General features: G+C 40.3%; 1 protein-coding gene across 2 annotated transcripts in view; it reads right to left on the bottom strand.

Annotated features, from left to right (window-relative positions):
• Positions 1 to 13,491, bottom strand: part of LOC117304324 (transcription factor AP-2-epsilon-like) — a 92,865-nt gene extending 79,374 nt beyond the window's left edge. The window contains exons 1-2 of one of the 2 annotated variants that reach the window (XM_033788705.1): positions 12,904 to 13,491; positions 11,637 to 12,113 (exon numbers count right to left, since the gene is read on the bottom strand). In XM_033788705.1, the coding sequence (XP_033644596.1) occupies positions 11,637 to 12,113; positions 12,904 to 12,912 (486 nt within the window). In that variant the 5' untranslated portion in view covers positions 12,913 to 13,491. The remainder of the gene's footprint in view (positions 1 to 11,636; positions 12,114 to 12,903) is intronic. The other variant, XM_033788706.1, reaches the window with a different exon arrangement.
• Between the last annotated feature and the right edge of the window lie 344 nt (positions 13,492 to 13,835).

Raw genomic sequence — 13,835 nt, 5'->3', positions numbered from 1 at the left:
AATAGTCTACGACTGCACGGCGGGATTATAGTGCACAGTGTAGGCATGAACAACTCTGCACTCCGAAGTATAATGAAGGACGAACCGAATTTGGGGAGATGTTGACCCCCCTACCGAGTGAGTCCAGTCTCAAACATAAAGGTTATTATTTTGTAACTAAGTGATCTCCTTGAGGATTATCACATCCCACCTCGCCACATAAGTTTTTAATTTCTTAAAAGTTTTAACTTGGTCTGAAATGAAGGTTTAAGAATCATATTTAAATATTAAATAATGTATAATTATTAACTTGCTATTTTCATTTTTACTTTCCTCACAATCTTGCCTTTTTGTCTACATAGAGTTAATGGTGATTGTTCCGTTATGGCCGTTGGAACTTCTTATGTAAATAGTGTAATTGCTTAGATGTTTAACTGCTCGTCGTCAACCAACCATTGAAATTGTTATACGAGAACCTTTAACAATATCAGCCCCACGCAACCACAATTCTGCTAAATTAACTGCGTCTAATCGAGCTTTTTTCTGAAAGATATCGTCCATTTTGGGGGGACAAAAGAGCAGGCATCGGCCACGAATAAAGGAGAAATAAAAAAGGGTTGAAAATAAGGAGAGCTGTGAAGCTGAAGCCGACTTCCAGTCAAATGCCGGCCAGTTTGATTTTTAACTCCCCAATGGCCGGATATTTTAATTGAGAGGTGCTTTCACCTTGAGATGATGCCTGCCTAGTGTTTGCTCTCAAGTCAGCAAGGGCGATAAACCACAGCTAAATGAGGATGGTTTTTCAGGGAGCGAGTGCCGTGGTATATACCAAAGCACGCTGGGCATACACCGGGCCAAAGTAGCCTGGGGGCCATGAACCCTCAGGCAACACCTTTACAATGATTAAATCTACCGAAGGGCCCGATACACCATTGGAGAAACCAACGGGACTGCGCTTGAAAGATTGCCACTTCATAGAGTGTTGAAATGTATCACAGAACCACACACTGCAAGTTTAGCGAACATAAACACGCAGCCCTTCCAAATAGAACAATGTGATATTCGTGCGACAGTAACTTTTCAATGGTGCCGCTAAGCAAAATGGCAAACATAGCAGGAATGGTTACTTCCAACTTGCCATCCAGCTTGATACTGAACCACTATAATTGTAGAGGATAAATGAATTTTGCATCAGTGGCTCACTTTTCTACAGGATAGGTACCGGGTATAAGTTAAGAGCTTGGGCCTTGGCTTGATTACGTGTGCTTTGTAAAGAGGCGACAACCCCACACCAACCCTCCAATATTATTGCCAATCTCTTCATCATTACTACTCAGTCCACTTGATTTGCATTCTCTTTCAATTTTCCTCATTGTTGGCCTCTATTAAAAGAGGCTCTGCCCGTAAAGATTCCGCCCCGACACCGGAATCTTTTGGATTTGGGAAGGCCGCGTCCTTCTGTCATTAATGGAACGGATCAGTCGGAACACAAAGGCACAGTATCACTAGGTTACTTAACCCAGTCTCCTCACTGCTTTAGATACCAGAAACCAACCCTAGAATTACATGTGCACTTACGGAGGATACAAATACCAAGCGGTTTCTGCTGGGAGTTTTTAAGACCCTAATCATTGCTCTTACTGTAAACATCTTGGAGAACCACACCAAGACAAGATACCGAATAACACACTCATGATTGATATTTACTTAGACTCTCCTTGCTGTAATTTGCCGAGCCAAGAATAAACATACCATTCGCTCATGAATAACGGCCAAATATTTCCAAATCCGATTTTGAAAGTGTATCTGACCCTACCCTTGCAATGATTGTGTACACTTCACACTCAGTATTAGCAAAGGAATGGATGACACACATTCACGGGGACAGAAGAAAAACCCAGCTCGGACTTATTTTCGCCATGGTTTATTGTTGATTAACGTGGGGGAGGTTTGAATGGGGCCTTCACAAAAGTAGTAAATCGAAACAACTATACGGTCTCTTAGTGATGTTTTCAATTCCGAGTGGTTTGCATAATCTGGACGGAGTGGTTTTTCTGAAGGGCTTTGAGACCTCTTGAATAGTGTTTCACAACTTGGTTAACTGGCTAATCAGCTCCTATTGGAGGGGAGGGCTGGACGGACCACTAACCCCTAATCGACCCCTTTCAATCCGTCAGTAAGACTATGTTTCCCCCAATCCCCTTGTAATCCCATTGTTTTCCAATATGCCGCTTAAAGCAAATGGGACCAGTAAGTGTACTGGGTTCTTATCTGAGTTAAGAAGCGAGGTAATGGTGACTAGAGAGTGAACTTTCAGCTCCAGCATCCCGGCAAACAAAGTGAGTTTCAGCTCCATGCATTCGGGATTGAAGCAAGAATATTAAACAAGCATGCATTTCTCAAACTGTTGTGCACTAATGAGCTGTGCTTAATTGTTGCTCTTTCCTATTGTAAACATAATTATTACTGTGCTTACTACATCATAAACAGATCTTGTATTGAAAAATGGTGTTATAAAATGGACGTTTTAGATTTGATAAACTGATGACAACCAAACCCTTTAAACGGTGTCAGTATATCGCACGTACAGAGTACAACAGTAGATATGTTTGAGAAATGTGCAGGTTTCAACAAACTGAGTATTCAAAATGTATTCAAATGTGCCTTATATATCTGTAAACCAGACACCGAATAATCAAATAAGAACCGAAACAAATGTATTCGAAACCGCAGTTGTTGCTATCACACACAAACAACAGTCCAGCTTTCCCTGGCTAATTTTCATAAACCAGAACAAACGTCTTAAATTGACAGGTACATAGTGCAGTTCTTCGTATACCAAGAGATAACAACCCCAAACTCCTTGAGTAAATTTCCCCCTGTAGGTTGAGCATCGTGTATGTAGGTTAAACTGCAAGTCACATATTTATACACGTTTTTGAATCCACGGTAAATCGGGGGTGTTGCAACGGCTATACGTCGGCCGTGTTTACCCGAGCAAACACGGCAGCACCACAGCGCGTGTGTACGCATTGTATACACAGCTACTGTGTTACGCCAAGCCCGATGATTTATAGTGCAGTGGCCATAGCTTCACTCGGCCGGCAACTCAAGCTGATGGTGTAACGAAATGATCAAACACTATCAACCCATTTAAAAAGGTGAAATGACCAAACGGTGAACAGGTCCCGAGTCTCTTCTTGTTGATTTTGTCATCGGGAGAGGAGTGGAGTGAGGGATACGGAAACAGTCGTGACGTCACAGTTCGATGGAACCAGAGGCCATTTTGGTTTTTAATTCATTCAAATTGGTGTCATCAAAACGAGGCTTTAATAAAGAAAAATTAATAGTTAGGTCCCTTGTGTTATCAAAGGTTTATTACAACTGCATTGAAATTGGGACATTGACTACAAAGATGGCCGAATCAAAGTATTAATGGAAGTGTAGTATTGGATTTGAATCAGCGACCCCCACCCCCCCCCCCCCCCCCACACACACAAACACCAATCGCCATAAAAACAAACGAAGATGGATGGTCTAGTCTGTGCAATACCTTGACTAGCAATTCACTTTATTTAACCAAGTTCCCATATCGTGGAAATTGTAACTACAATGCTAATGCATATGACAAATAATGAGAAATGACCTCTACAACAACCAGGAGCCAAACACTGAAACAACCAAATGCTGAGATGTGGTCATTTTATTCACCATCTTTGTTTGACTCACACGTTTTAATTAATGACGTCATCGCTTCGTGACCCCCAAATGTTGACCCTGATTGCTATGGAGGGTTTTGTTAATGAATCTAAATGAGCTAAGGCATGATGGATGCGCAGTGTACATGACATGTTCCCCATGAGAACCTTGCTCAATTCATTGACCTGTTTATAGTTTTGGAATTTATTTTTTCAGAGGTTGCACAATAAACGATGTACTTTAACCTTAAAAGTTTTCAAGCTATCTCCTTTTTGCGAAAGTTTCATCAAACTATAATAATAACATCTTTGTAATATTTGACTACGACTCAAGGTGTGATCAGTCACAACAATGTATATGCCTGATGTATAGACCGACATCTTCAAGTGTTAAGTGAACAACTGAAAGTAAAATGCCGAAATATGGCAAGAGACTCATCTATTTATGGAATGGAAGAGTTTTTGAAAGGTTCAATTTTACGGCTTTGATTGTCTAGTTCTGAAGTCTCTTACTAACGTGGGTCTGAATAAGTCTACGTGTTATTTCCCTTCACCGACTGGCCGGGAATCCGTTTGAACACACGGCATGAATTTAGAGCAAGTTCCGTTTGGGTTGGCGGAAGTCCGAGCTCATCGTTACAAAAACACTCGCTGGAGAAAAATAAAGTTGAGAAGTTTGAAATTGAAATCTGACAGGGGTAAGATGAACTACCAAATTCAGATTGTCTTTTTGTATACAGCCCAACCCGGTGTAAAGAAACCGAGTGGTTATTTTGACCTTTGACATTTGCCCTTTAACCTACTACCAAATGGTTCACATATTTGACGGGTTTAGAGAAACCTGTCAGACAGTGTAGTCCTAGTGTAAATAGAGGTTTAGAGAAACCTGTCAGACAGTGTAGTCCTAGTGTAAATAGAGAAAATGTGGCAGTATTTTTTAAATTAATATATCAAGAGCCCCGAATCGTTTGATTACATTTTGCCAGTGATTAATTTATTTATCTTGTTTTTATAAAAGCAGAGATTTCTCGGCTGGACAAGGTTGACGAATGTTCAAAATATAATCAGTTTATGTTAATTACCGGCCTTTTCTATGGTTCACTTAGTGTCACCTGGCTTAATTCAAGTTGTGTGCTTTTAACTGGATTTAATTACCCCCCCCCCCAAAAAAAAAAAAAAAAAAAAAAAAATACACACCATTGTAACACAACCGGCATCGTAATAATGATAATAATATTATGACAAATATACATATTGTCATTATGATTATGATTATCGAATATGACAAAACCGATCTGTACTGGACGCATTGGGTAGACTTGGTCCCTTTGTGGTTGTGAAGGAACAAAGATGGCGCCGGTTCACTCTATAACTAGACGTCTCTCGTGCCGTCCAGAGTTCGTGTAAATGATTCCAATCGGTGAAAGGTCGTGATTAAATAAATGGAGAAAGAACAAGGAGAGAAAAGCCTACGAGGAAGATCCCCCTTCGTCGATTAATGGCGCGCCTAATAAAAACTGACGCTGTGTTTTTCAGCAAGCCGCGGCCGAGATAATACAGGTCGTAAATTATCATCTCACCCTAAACGCCGATTGGGACTAGTCACAGATTCACTTATGCATCACAGCGAGCAATTGAAAACCAATCTACGATCTGTAAATTCACTTTTTTTTTGACGATTGAATATGTGAAAGCTGTTGACGAAACCCATAACTAAATAGGTGGCATATGAATTGTAATACAACTAATATTTATGCATCAACGTAACAACATAATGAAAAGACTGAATAAATGAATAAACGGTTTTTGTTTTCATCAATTATTTATGTATCAAGGAAAACACATTGTTTGCGTGAGAAGTCTATTCTTTTTATTAAACTTGCATCAATAGACTTTTCACCCATATTTGTTTTTATTAATAATATATTTATTTTTAAAAATCTGAAATGAGATACAAATCCTACAATGTGTTGTATTTCATATTAACAGAGACGACATCTGTTTATTTTCATAAAATTGATAATTTCAGCATTTGGCATCTATTTGATTAGGTAAGAATTTAATGATTTCCGTTAGTTGCAAGTTTTTGTATGCCATCTTCAATAGCTGGATGTAGCATCGAATAAGACAAAGAAATATGTATTGAGTTTTGAAGCATTGACCAAAGGAAACGCAACATCTCGCAAAGCCAGATTGTTCCTTGTCAATAGCTCAGTCACTACCCTGAGTAGACTACGATATAAACCCGGTAGTCTTAAGATACGACTCGGTAACGCTGCCCCAATCCACCAGCCTCAGTGCAAGTAGCTCCCGTTTGTCAGACCGGAACTACCCTCAGTCACTCTCAAGTAAGCGTGAAACGCGTTCAGAAGAGTGGTTTCTACTCCGGAGAAAGAGGGAGAGAGCGAATGGGGTAAACGGAGGCTGTCTCCAAGAGTTTATTGCTCCATGCTCCAAGCTACATAGACCCTAAGATGTATCCCATTACACCCTGCTCATAACAAAGGAACAAGGGGATTGCCGCCTGCAAATCTAGCTTGTTTTAGAAGTTGGACTTCAAACTCAGGATTCATTTTGGTTTTTTCTTTCTTGTTAGGACTAATCTAGGAACAGTGTGATTAACTGCAGCAACTTAACCGTACTTGTGATCAATGTATCTTCGGATCGTCCAGGGTTTGGCATCCACTCATATTTATTTACAATTTACATTTGATACTTAACCACTGTTCATTTCTTGTATCTGGGTTTCTTCCACCATACTATTTTTGGGTTGAGCGATTGCCATCTACGTATCACTCTTTCATTCAATTAACCAGTAACGGCTTGAGCCGGAGTTATCTCAGTGCAACAAAACGCCATCCCTATCGACTCAATGGGATTAAGTTTGCACGTAAAGGCAAGTAAGAAACATTCCAGATGTGTTTTGTAATAAACAATTCTTAACCTTAACTAAGTAATTTAATTTATAGGATTACATTTCCACTTTTCAGGTTTCTGGTAAATCCAGTTTCTTCCCTGTCTGAGATAACCTACGGATCTTCACACTGGATTTAGTTTGCCTGAGACGTTTTTACTGTTTTTTGTTTTAATCGCCTAAAAGAAAGACGAACTGTTTTCAATTACTTAAATTAATGTATTTTGCCAAACAGTGATGGCTTAATCGGGGACACACGCATTCTTCTAGATGCACCAGTTCTTTGTGGGAGCATGTATACTTTCTATGTCTTTATTATATCATAGTTTGAAACTTCAATAGTGTACACTTCTCCAGTCGTATTTCTTGACGAGCTTAAGAAAAGAAATTGTCAAACTTTGCCTCTTCGAGAAAGGGTCGAGTTGATCAGGGGTTTGAAAGTCTTTGCATTCAGTTTGTTAGTAAGTTGATGAGGACGATGCCACCTTTTCATTTCTGTTGGTTGAAATTTAAGACATAACTTGGGTTTGTGGAGTGATTAGGATAAGAAGAATTGGTAACGATGTGTATCTTTGAGATGTTGATATTCTGCATCTTGTGGTTGGGACTCGCTCTTGGTCTCGGCATAGAAGTACAGTATGAAGTTTATGCATTTAGAGTTGAAGTTTTTGATGGTCGCTTTGGGCAGGGTGCAAATGATGGCCCCACCTTACAGTGTATTAAGGGTTGTAATGTGCATTTCTGCTCATTGAGGTATGGTTTTGTTTCATCAGATTATGATCAGATGTGGGTTTAATGTCTACACATTGCGATAATTATTCATAATTGTAAACATGTCTGGAGGCGGCTTTTGATTATGCGTACAGGTGTGATTTGAAGATAGATCCATGCAATGCGATGGGGTAGATGTTGAAAACACACGTTTTGAAATATTCAGTTTTAGCAAAGTTACTTCAATTTATTTTAAACGAAAATCCCAGATATTTTCGAACAACCTTCTCCATCTGTATCACTCACGTTTGGAACACAAACTAAACTTCAGCAGTTCGGGAAATGTTTTAATAACGATGCGTCTGGAAAGTGTTTTCAATTACGCTTGGACAAACCCACAACCAGTTAAGTAAACTGAAGTTGAAAACTGTCTCTCGACACCTACAAAATTGACTGCATTATATTCTGTTGATACCATAAGTGCACCATTGGTCATTTGCTTGCACAACAATGTGTAAAGTACTCGCTGTTTATGATAGTTAGCATCACTCAACACCCAGTCTCGCAGTTTCTCAACGCACAATTTGGCCAAAACGAGAAGGATTTTGTCTTTGCCAATACGTGAGAGCGAGGTTGATTTAAGGGTAACCTCGAATGAGCTAGATAGATTAACGACATCGACGACAGAGTCCTAGCCATTACAACGTTTATTGAACAACCACCGTTATCCCAAAGTTTATGTGTGGTCGACGAATAAAAGAAAGAAATAAAGAAAAACCTGACGCGGCTGGGATATAATCTAAAAATGTATTTTTAACAACACCTTGGGTGTTCAGATCGTGTTAACTCTAAACACGATGCTAATTTATATGAGGATACCCCCCCCCCCCCATTTGACTGGAATATCGTTTTTGAATGTGAATGATAGCTTTAAGCAAACACTTTTATTCAGTGTACATCTCGGGGGTTTTAAGTTTTAGGCAACACCAGTAGTAAATTCTTTCGTAATAAGTAACTGTTTTGTTTCTTAGAAACACAGTGTGCACATTTTAAAAGTTTTGGATTGGGTAACCTGGGTGTTTACTGCAATTTAAATACGAGAACATGACACGATAACTGCAGTTGTTTTCCATTGGACTTTGATGTAACATGTTCAAGTAACATCAATCAACTGATAATATTACTTCATACCAGAAACGGTGAAACTTTACCCATACAACATCATCATCCGATACAGATACTTTCATGCAAATGGTGATCATTTAAAAATAAAAAACAAGATTGTGCGTTGGTTTTGAACAAATGGTCTGAACCTGTCTGTAAACCCTGCATTAGTAGATATTTCATTCCATGAACTTCTTTGTCAGCGAACTATTTGAGGTCATTTGTATCGTACTGACTGAGTCAGAAACACTGACACTATAGAAACTACAACACTTAAAACCCCCAGATTCTCCGACTATTTATCATGTAGGTTGTTGCATTGGGTTATTATTATCTCAATGAACAGCTCACGTCGAATGCTGACATGTTTTTTGCTTCAAACTGGGGGACATTGTGGCAGTCAGAAAGTGTTGTTCAAGAATAAAATATATCAGATAATTGTTGCAGCATTCTTAACGATAGTGCTAAAAAGCATTTCTCGTTCTGTATTATGCTTTGTACAATATAACAGTGCTATTGCGGGATTTAAAATCCTTTATAGAACGTGAAGTTTAGTATCAGTCTGTACTTTTGGTTTCAAATGCGTCTCCTCTCGCAAAAATCAACCTAAATTTACATTAACTAGTTTTCTTTCCTCGGTTTTGGAAAAGGGGTTTTGGGTAAACAGTCGTGGACGATTTCTAGGAGTGTTGTCGAAGCAAGTCTTTTGACGTGTGTTAGATTCAACCTACAGTCTTTGTAGTTACATGGGTGTTGTTGTATAGATCTCGATTCCTGGGGCTTCTAAACTATGAACAACTAGACTTAGTTTTGAAACCGTAAAGTAATTGAGGACATTATTGTTTACGATATTGCTGATAAGTTGTACTAATTATTCGGTTTTGACGTCATAAAAGCTCATTGACGTATTGTATGGATTGACATCAATGTTGGTGGATAAGGATAGGTTTGTATGTATTGTAATGGTGTGTGATTAGTGATGAAAAATGGTTTCTAATTGAAACGGTTTCTTACAAGAAAACGTAGATCGAGACAACACGTATATCTGACAAGATGGACGCCGGGCTGTGTATTTCCTCATTGGTCCTTAACACTGACAGTTTGTGATTGGAGGATCTAAAACGATTATCTAATGTTTCGTACCCAAGTTAAAATGTTGATTTATCAACGATTCTTGCAGAGCCAGTAACCACTTTGATTTTAGAGGGTCTTTAGGATTATTACTTCAAATCTGACATGATGGTAGTTGGGGAGGAATGATCCAAATCTATATTTAGGAGATTTTGATCACTGATCAAAGTCTCGACGGTTCACTCACAACATTGACCCGCGTTCTAATGTTCATCAGGATGCAAGAGCACAGCTCAGTGATTGTACTTGGTCTGCTTTTATCTGGATCTTTTTTTTCTTCTCTCCGTTCTGTTTTGTTTTTATGGCATAGTGTTAACAAAAAAAGCCCCCCCCCCCCCCTGCCTCCTGCGGATTGTACGGCACATCACGACTCGGATTGTGCGTCGTGATCAACTGCCAGTTGAACCGTGCAATGGAACTATACGCTTGGCATGTAGCTGAGTACGCCGGCTGCACAAACTGCCCGTGTTCGGCACGGGGACCCATCATCGTAGCATGGGTACACGGTCTCACAGCAGGCAGGAAATTCGTAACACGATTTAACCAAACCTTTAGGAAAAAGGTGAAAAAGACTGTACCTGACAGTGGCTTTACAAAGCGTCTTTTCTCTCGTCCTATATGCGTGTTCCATTTTCCTTGATTTGACTTCGTAATGCATAAATGATTAGAGACGCTATAACACATCACTTCATGTAGAAATGACAGCATTGTGGGTTACTATTACGGGTCTTGTTCTGTTTTACTTTGTGAACAATAATAATACACAGATACACACAAAATAACAACAATAAAACCAAACGGTCTTAAGCACAGTGTCCATAACAGAATCTGTTACCATTCACAACCGATGCATGCAGTTTGAAATACTTCAAATATCAACAAACAATGATTAACTTCACAGTTTGAAGAATTTCGATATCAACCAACAACAACTTTATTTGTTTGTGGCATTGTTGTTGTTGTTTCTGCTTTTGTTGTTGTTGATTTTGTTATTAATGATGATGCCGGATACCGCGCCACCAGGCTTTGATAAAGCGGGTAACATTGAGAAAATAAACTGCTGTTTTATCCACAGAGCTTCCTTGGTGTTCAATTGGTCTTCACAGGTGAATTAAATGTCCTCTACATTTCAATTTGCAAATCAGGGAATCCAAATATCAGTTACACTTTAATGAGTTCCCAGCAAGCATTAACTAGTAAATCCAACTTAATAACAAGCTTAAACTTGTCAAACCCATGTAGTCTATTGGCAATGAATTAAAGGAACTGGTCATCGGGGATTACATTTTTCAGAATCGACTTAAACTTTGACCCCGAATAATCAAGACAATGCCTGAGAATATTAATCCGCCAGGTGTAGCGGTTAATCCTGACATGTGACCTGTTTAGAGTTTGGGTCGACTTCCATGGTAATGGCTTTTACAGGCTTCAATTCTGTCATGTAAATATCCTATCAGTAAGTTTGACTTTATTCAGTAATATGCCAGTGCACATTTATGGCCCTTATAACTATCATCAATAGAACTCCCACAATTCTGCTCAAATATTTTCCCCTCAAAACTTTTAACCAGTATGAAATTAATTATTGTGCTTTGTAAACAATTCCAACTGGTTAAAAAGCAGAGGAATACTTCCTTACTATTATTTTTTTAATAATAAGAAAGCAACAAAAAATCCCCAAAAATCCAAACAAACAAAAACATACATCTAACAAATTTATTAGATCACTGATTATATGCTGATTATATTATTTAGTTTTATTTGCTCAAAATGTTCTGGCATTTGGGATCGAGTTTTGAGCATTGGGGCGCAATTTTGACCGCCTGTTTGATTACTTTTTACTGATTCATATTCACAGCGAGTGGTCTTCAGTGGTTTGGTCTGCACTATCACCCCTAATCATTAATCATAGGAGATTCAGTACTGTCATAATTTGTTACGGGAAGAGCAGTAAGTGTCTAGGGTATTGCAAGCCATTTATGGACAGTTTTAGAAGGAGGCCATTGATAAATATACCATGAATGTAGAAGTATGCTTACCGTTGTGTCGTCCACTCCGTGCAATCCAGTAGGGTGGTGTAACATGGCAAGATCTGTTTGCTCTGGGCCTAGTCCGTGGGGCCCACCATGAACCAAGACATCGGGTCTACGTACCCCGGAATAATCACGGCTAGGTGGGAGCTGCATACCGGGATGATGAAGGTTCAAGTGGTCCGTTTCATCCCTACCTGATCGTAACATGTGTTGCGATCGTTGTTGAGGATGCATGTATTGGTGCTGGGCTTGAGGGTGGATAGGATTCAGATGTGCATAAGGGTCCGTGTTCACATGAGGATGGTGAAAATCCAGCTGCGATTGAGGCTGGGGAATGTTGTATGGCGGTGGGAAGTACGGAGGCTGGAAGTCCGTGGCGGTCGGCGTGTGTGAGAGACGCGTTGCCGGGGAAAATGACGAGGTTGCCCCGACCGAGGCGGCACTGAAGCCTGGTCGGTGGCTGGATAAAAGGTCGGACCGTTCCTGTGTAAAATAGAAATAGAGAAAAAGAAAAGGGTTATACTTAGCTTGGTGGTTATTCCATCTTGTACGAGTCCGGAGAGACTTGGGTCATGACGGGATATTTCATGCAAACAACCGGGCATTGTGTTACGGGGTACAGGGGATTTCGGGTACATACACGGGTCGGTGAGCCGACGGCTTCACACTGACATGACCGTCATGGACCAACGGTAGTCACACCCGTGTATTTAACTTCTCTCCGTGTTTATTTCTCGATGTTTTGCTGTGGTTGTGAATTTAAGAACACGCATTACAAAATGACAGATCATTAAAATATGAAAACGGTAGTATCCCTTAATAGCTCGAGGTTGAAACAATCCGAACAATATCCACGTGTTACAAATAGCAAAACATTGATCCTCTTCAACATATTATTACATCGGTATATGAGAAGTGTGGATCATGACTAAAACAGCCAGTAAATCTGTTATCTGTTTAGAATCACAATACATGATAATAATGTAGACTTGTTGGTAATGTTGGGTAAAAACACATTGCCAGTAGATAGATGTGATGCGAGTCTAGCCACCATATCTCACTAGTGAAGTGGATGCAGAAAAAAGCTTGAACAATCCGGTCTTCATTTGAATGGGGGTCGGAAGATGAGCGACCCATCCAGAGGCATTCCCAATGGGGGTAAAGCTACGGCATGTAGCCTTCCCCTTACACACGTCTCACAGTACGTGCTTGACAAGCCTATAGTAGACAGCCACTGTAATAGATAACGGCCCAAACTTGTCATTTCTCTCACCTGTGCCATTTAGAATGCGCGACGGCGACTTTTGTCGCTTTGAAGTGTAGAGTCCGGAGTTCTCTGCTGCGAACCACGGCAGCAGTTAACAGTCTCTCAGACACTAGGTCAACACACTCCACACAGACTTGATCATTAATTCGAGGTGATAGAGCTGAAATTAAAAGGAATTCCCAAGAAGAAAAACCGGGGCGTCCCGCACCCGGGTTTTTCCCCGTGTGTGCTTGGTGAAGAACACCGTAGCAGGGGAAGCTGTTTTCCCCCCTCGTCTTGGCAGTCAGAGCAGAGAGTAGACAAGGGTGAGGTGTAAGTAAGAAGATCAGCCTCAAGGCAGCAGGTCAACCAAAGATGAAGAAGAAGAAAAAAACTAAAGAAGGCACCTCGGGAACACTCGAGACTTGAGTCTATGGTCCTTTTGTGTTGTGAACGCGTAACAATGTGGGCTCAACCGTGCACTGGCTGACACTATGGTGTGTTCTGTACGCAACTTGTATTATGGCACTCCGTAACTGCAGGCGGCACGGACCGATCCAAGTCCCCTCCGTTCACTCACACTAAAGTCCAGCCCACACTATGCCGTTGGCACTCCCAGCAAAACCGTCCATGAATGACGCGGCAGACACATTTTAATTAAGTGAGTGTCGTACGCAGTACATCATTTCCAAATCAGCCAGTGACTGCGATTGGTTCGTAGGTTCTATTTTTTGCTTGTCGAGGCTGTGTATGCAGCCAACTGGAGAATATTATGTGTGTGCGTGTGTGTGTGGCTGTCATATGACTGCGGGTGGGTTGACGAATCAATGGACTGCACTGACGTTGCTCATGAATATGCGCATAAAATGGGAGGAGCTATTTTGTGGGTTGTCTCATTCCTTAAAAAATGTCCCCTTTACTTGGATACCCATGGTCTTCATGCTACCATTGATGCTACC

The sequence above is a fragment of the Asterias rubens genome, chromosome 21, assembly GCF_902459465.1.
Source record: "Asterias rubens chromosome 21, eAstRub1.3, whole genome shotgun sequence".
NCBI lineage: Eukaryota > Metazoa > Echinodermata > Asteroidea > Forcipulatida > Asteriidae > Asterias > Asterias rubens.
This window is presented reverse-complemented; position numbering and strand designations above follow the sequence as displayed.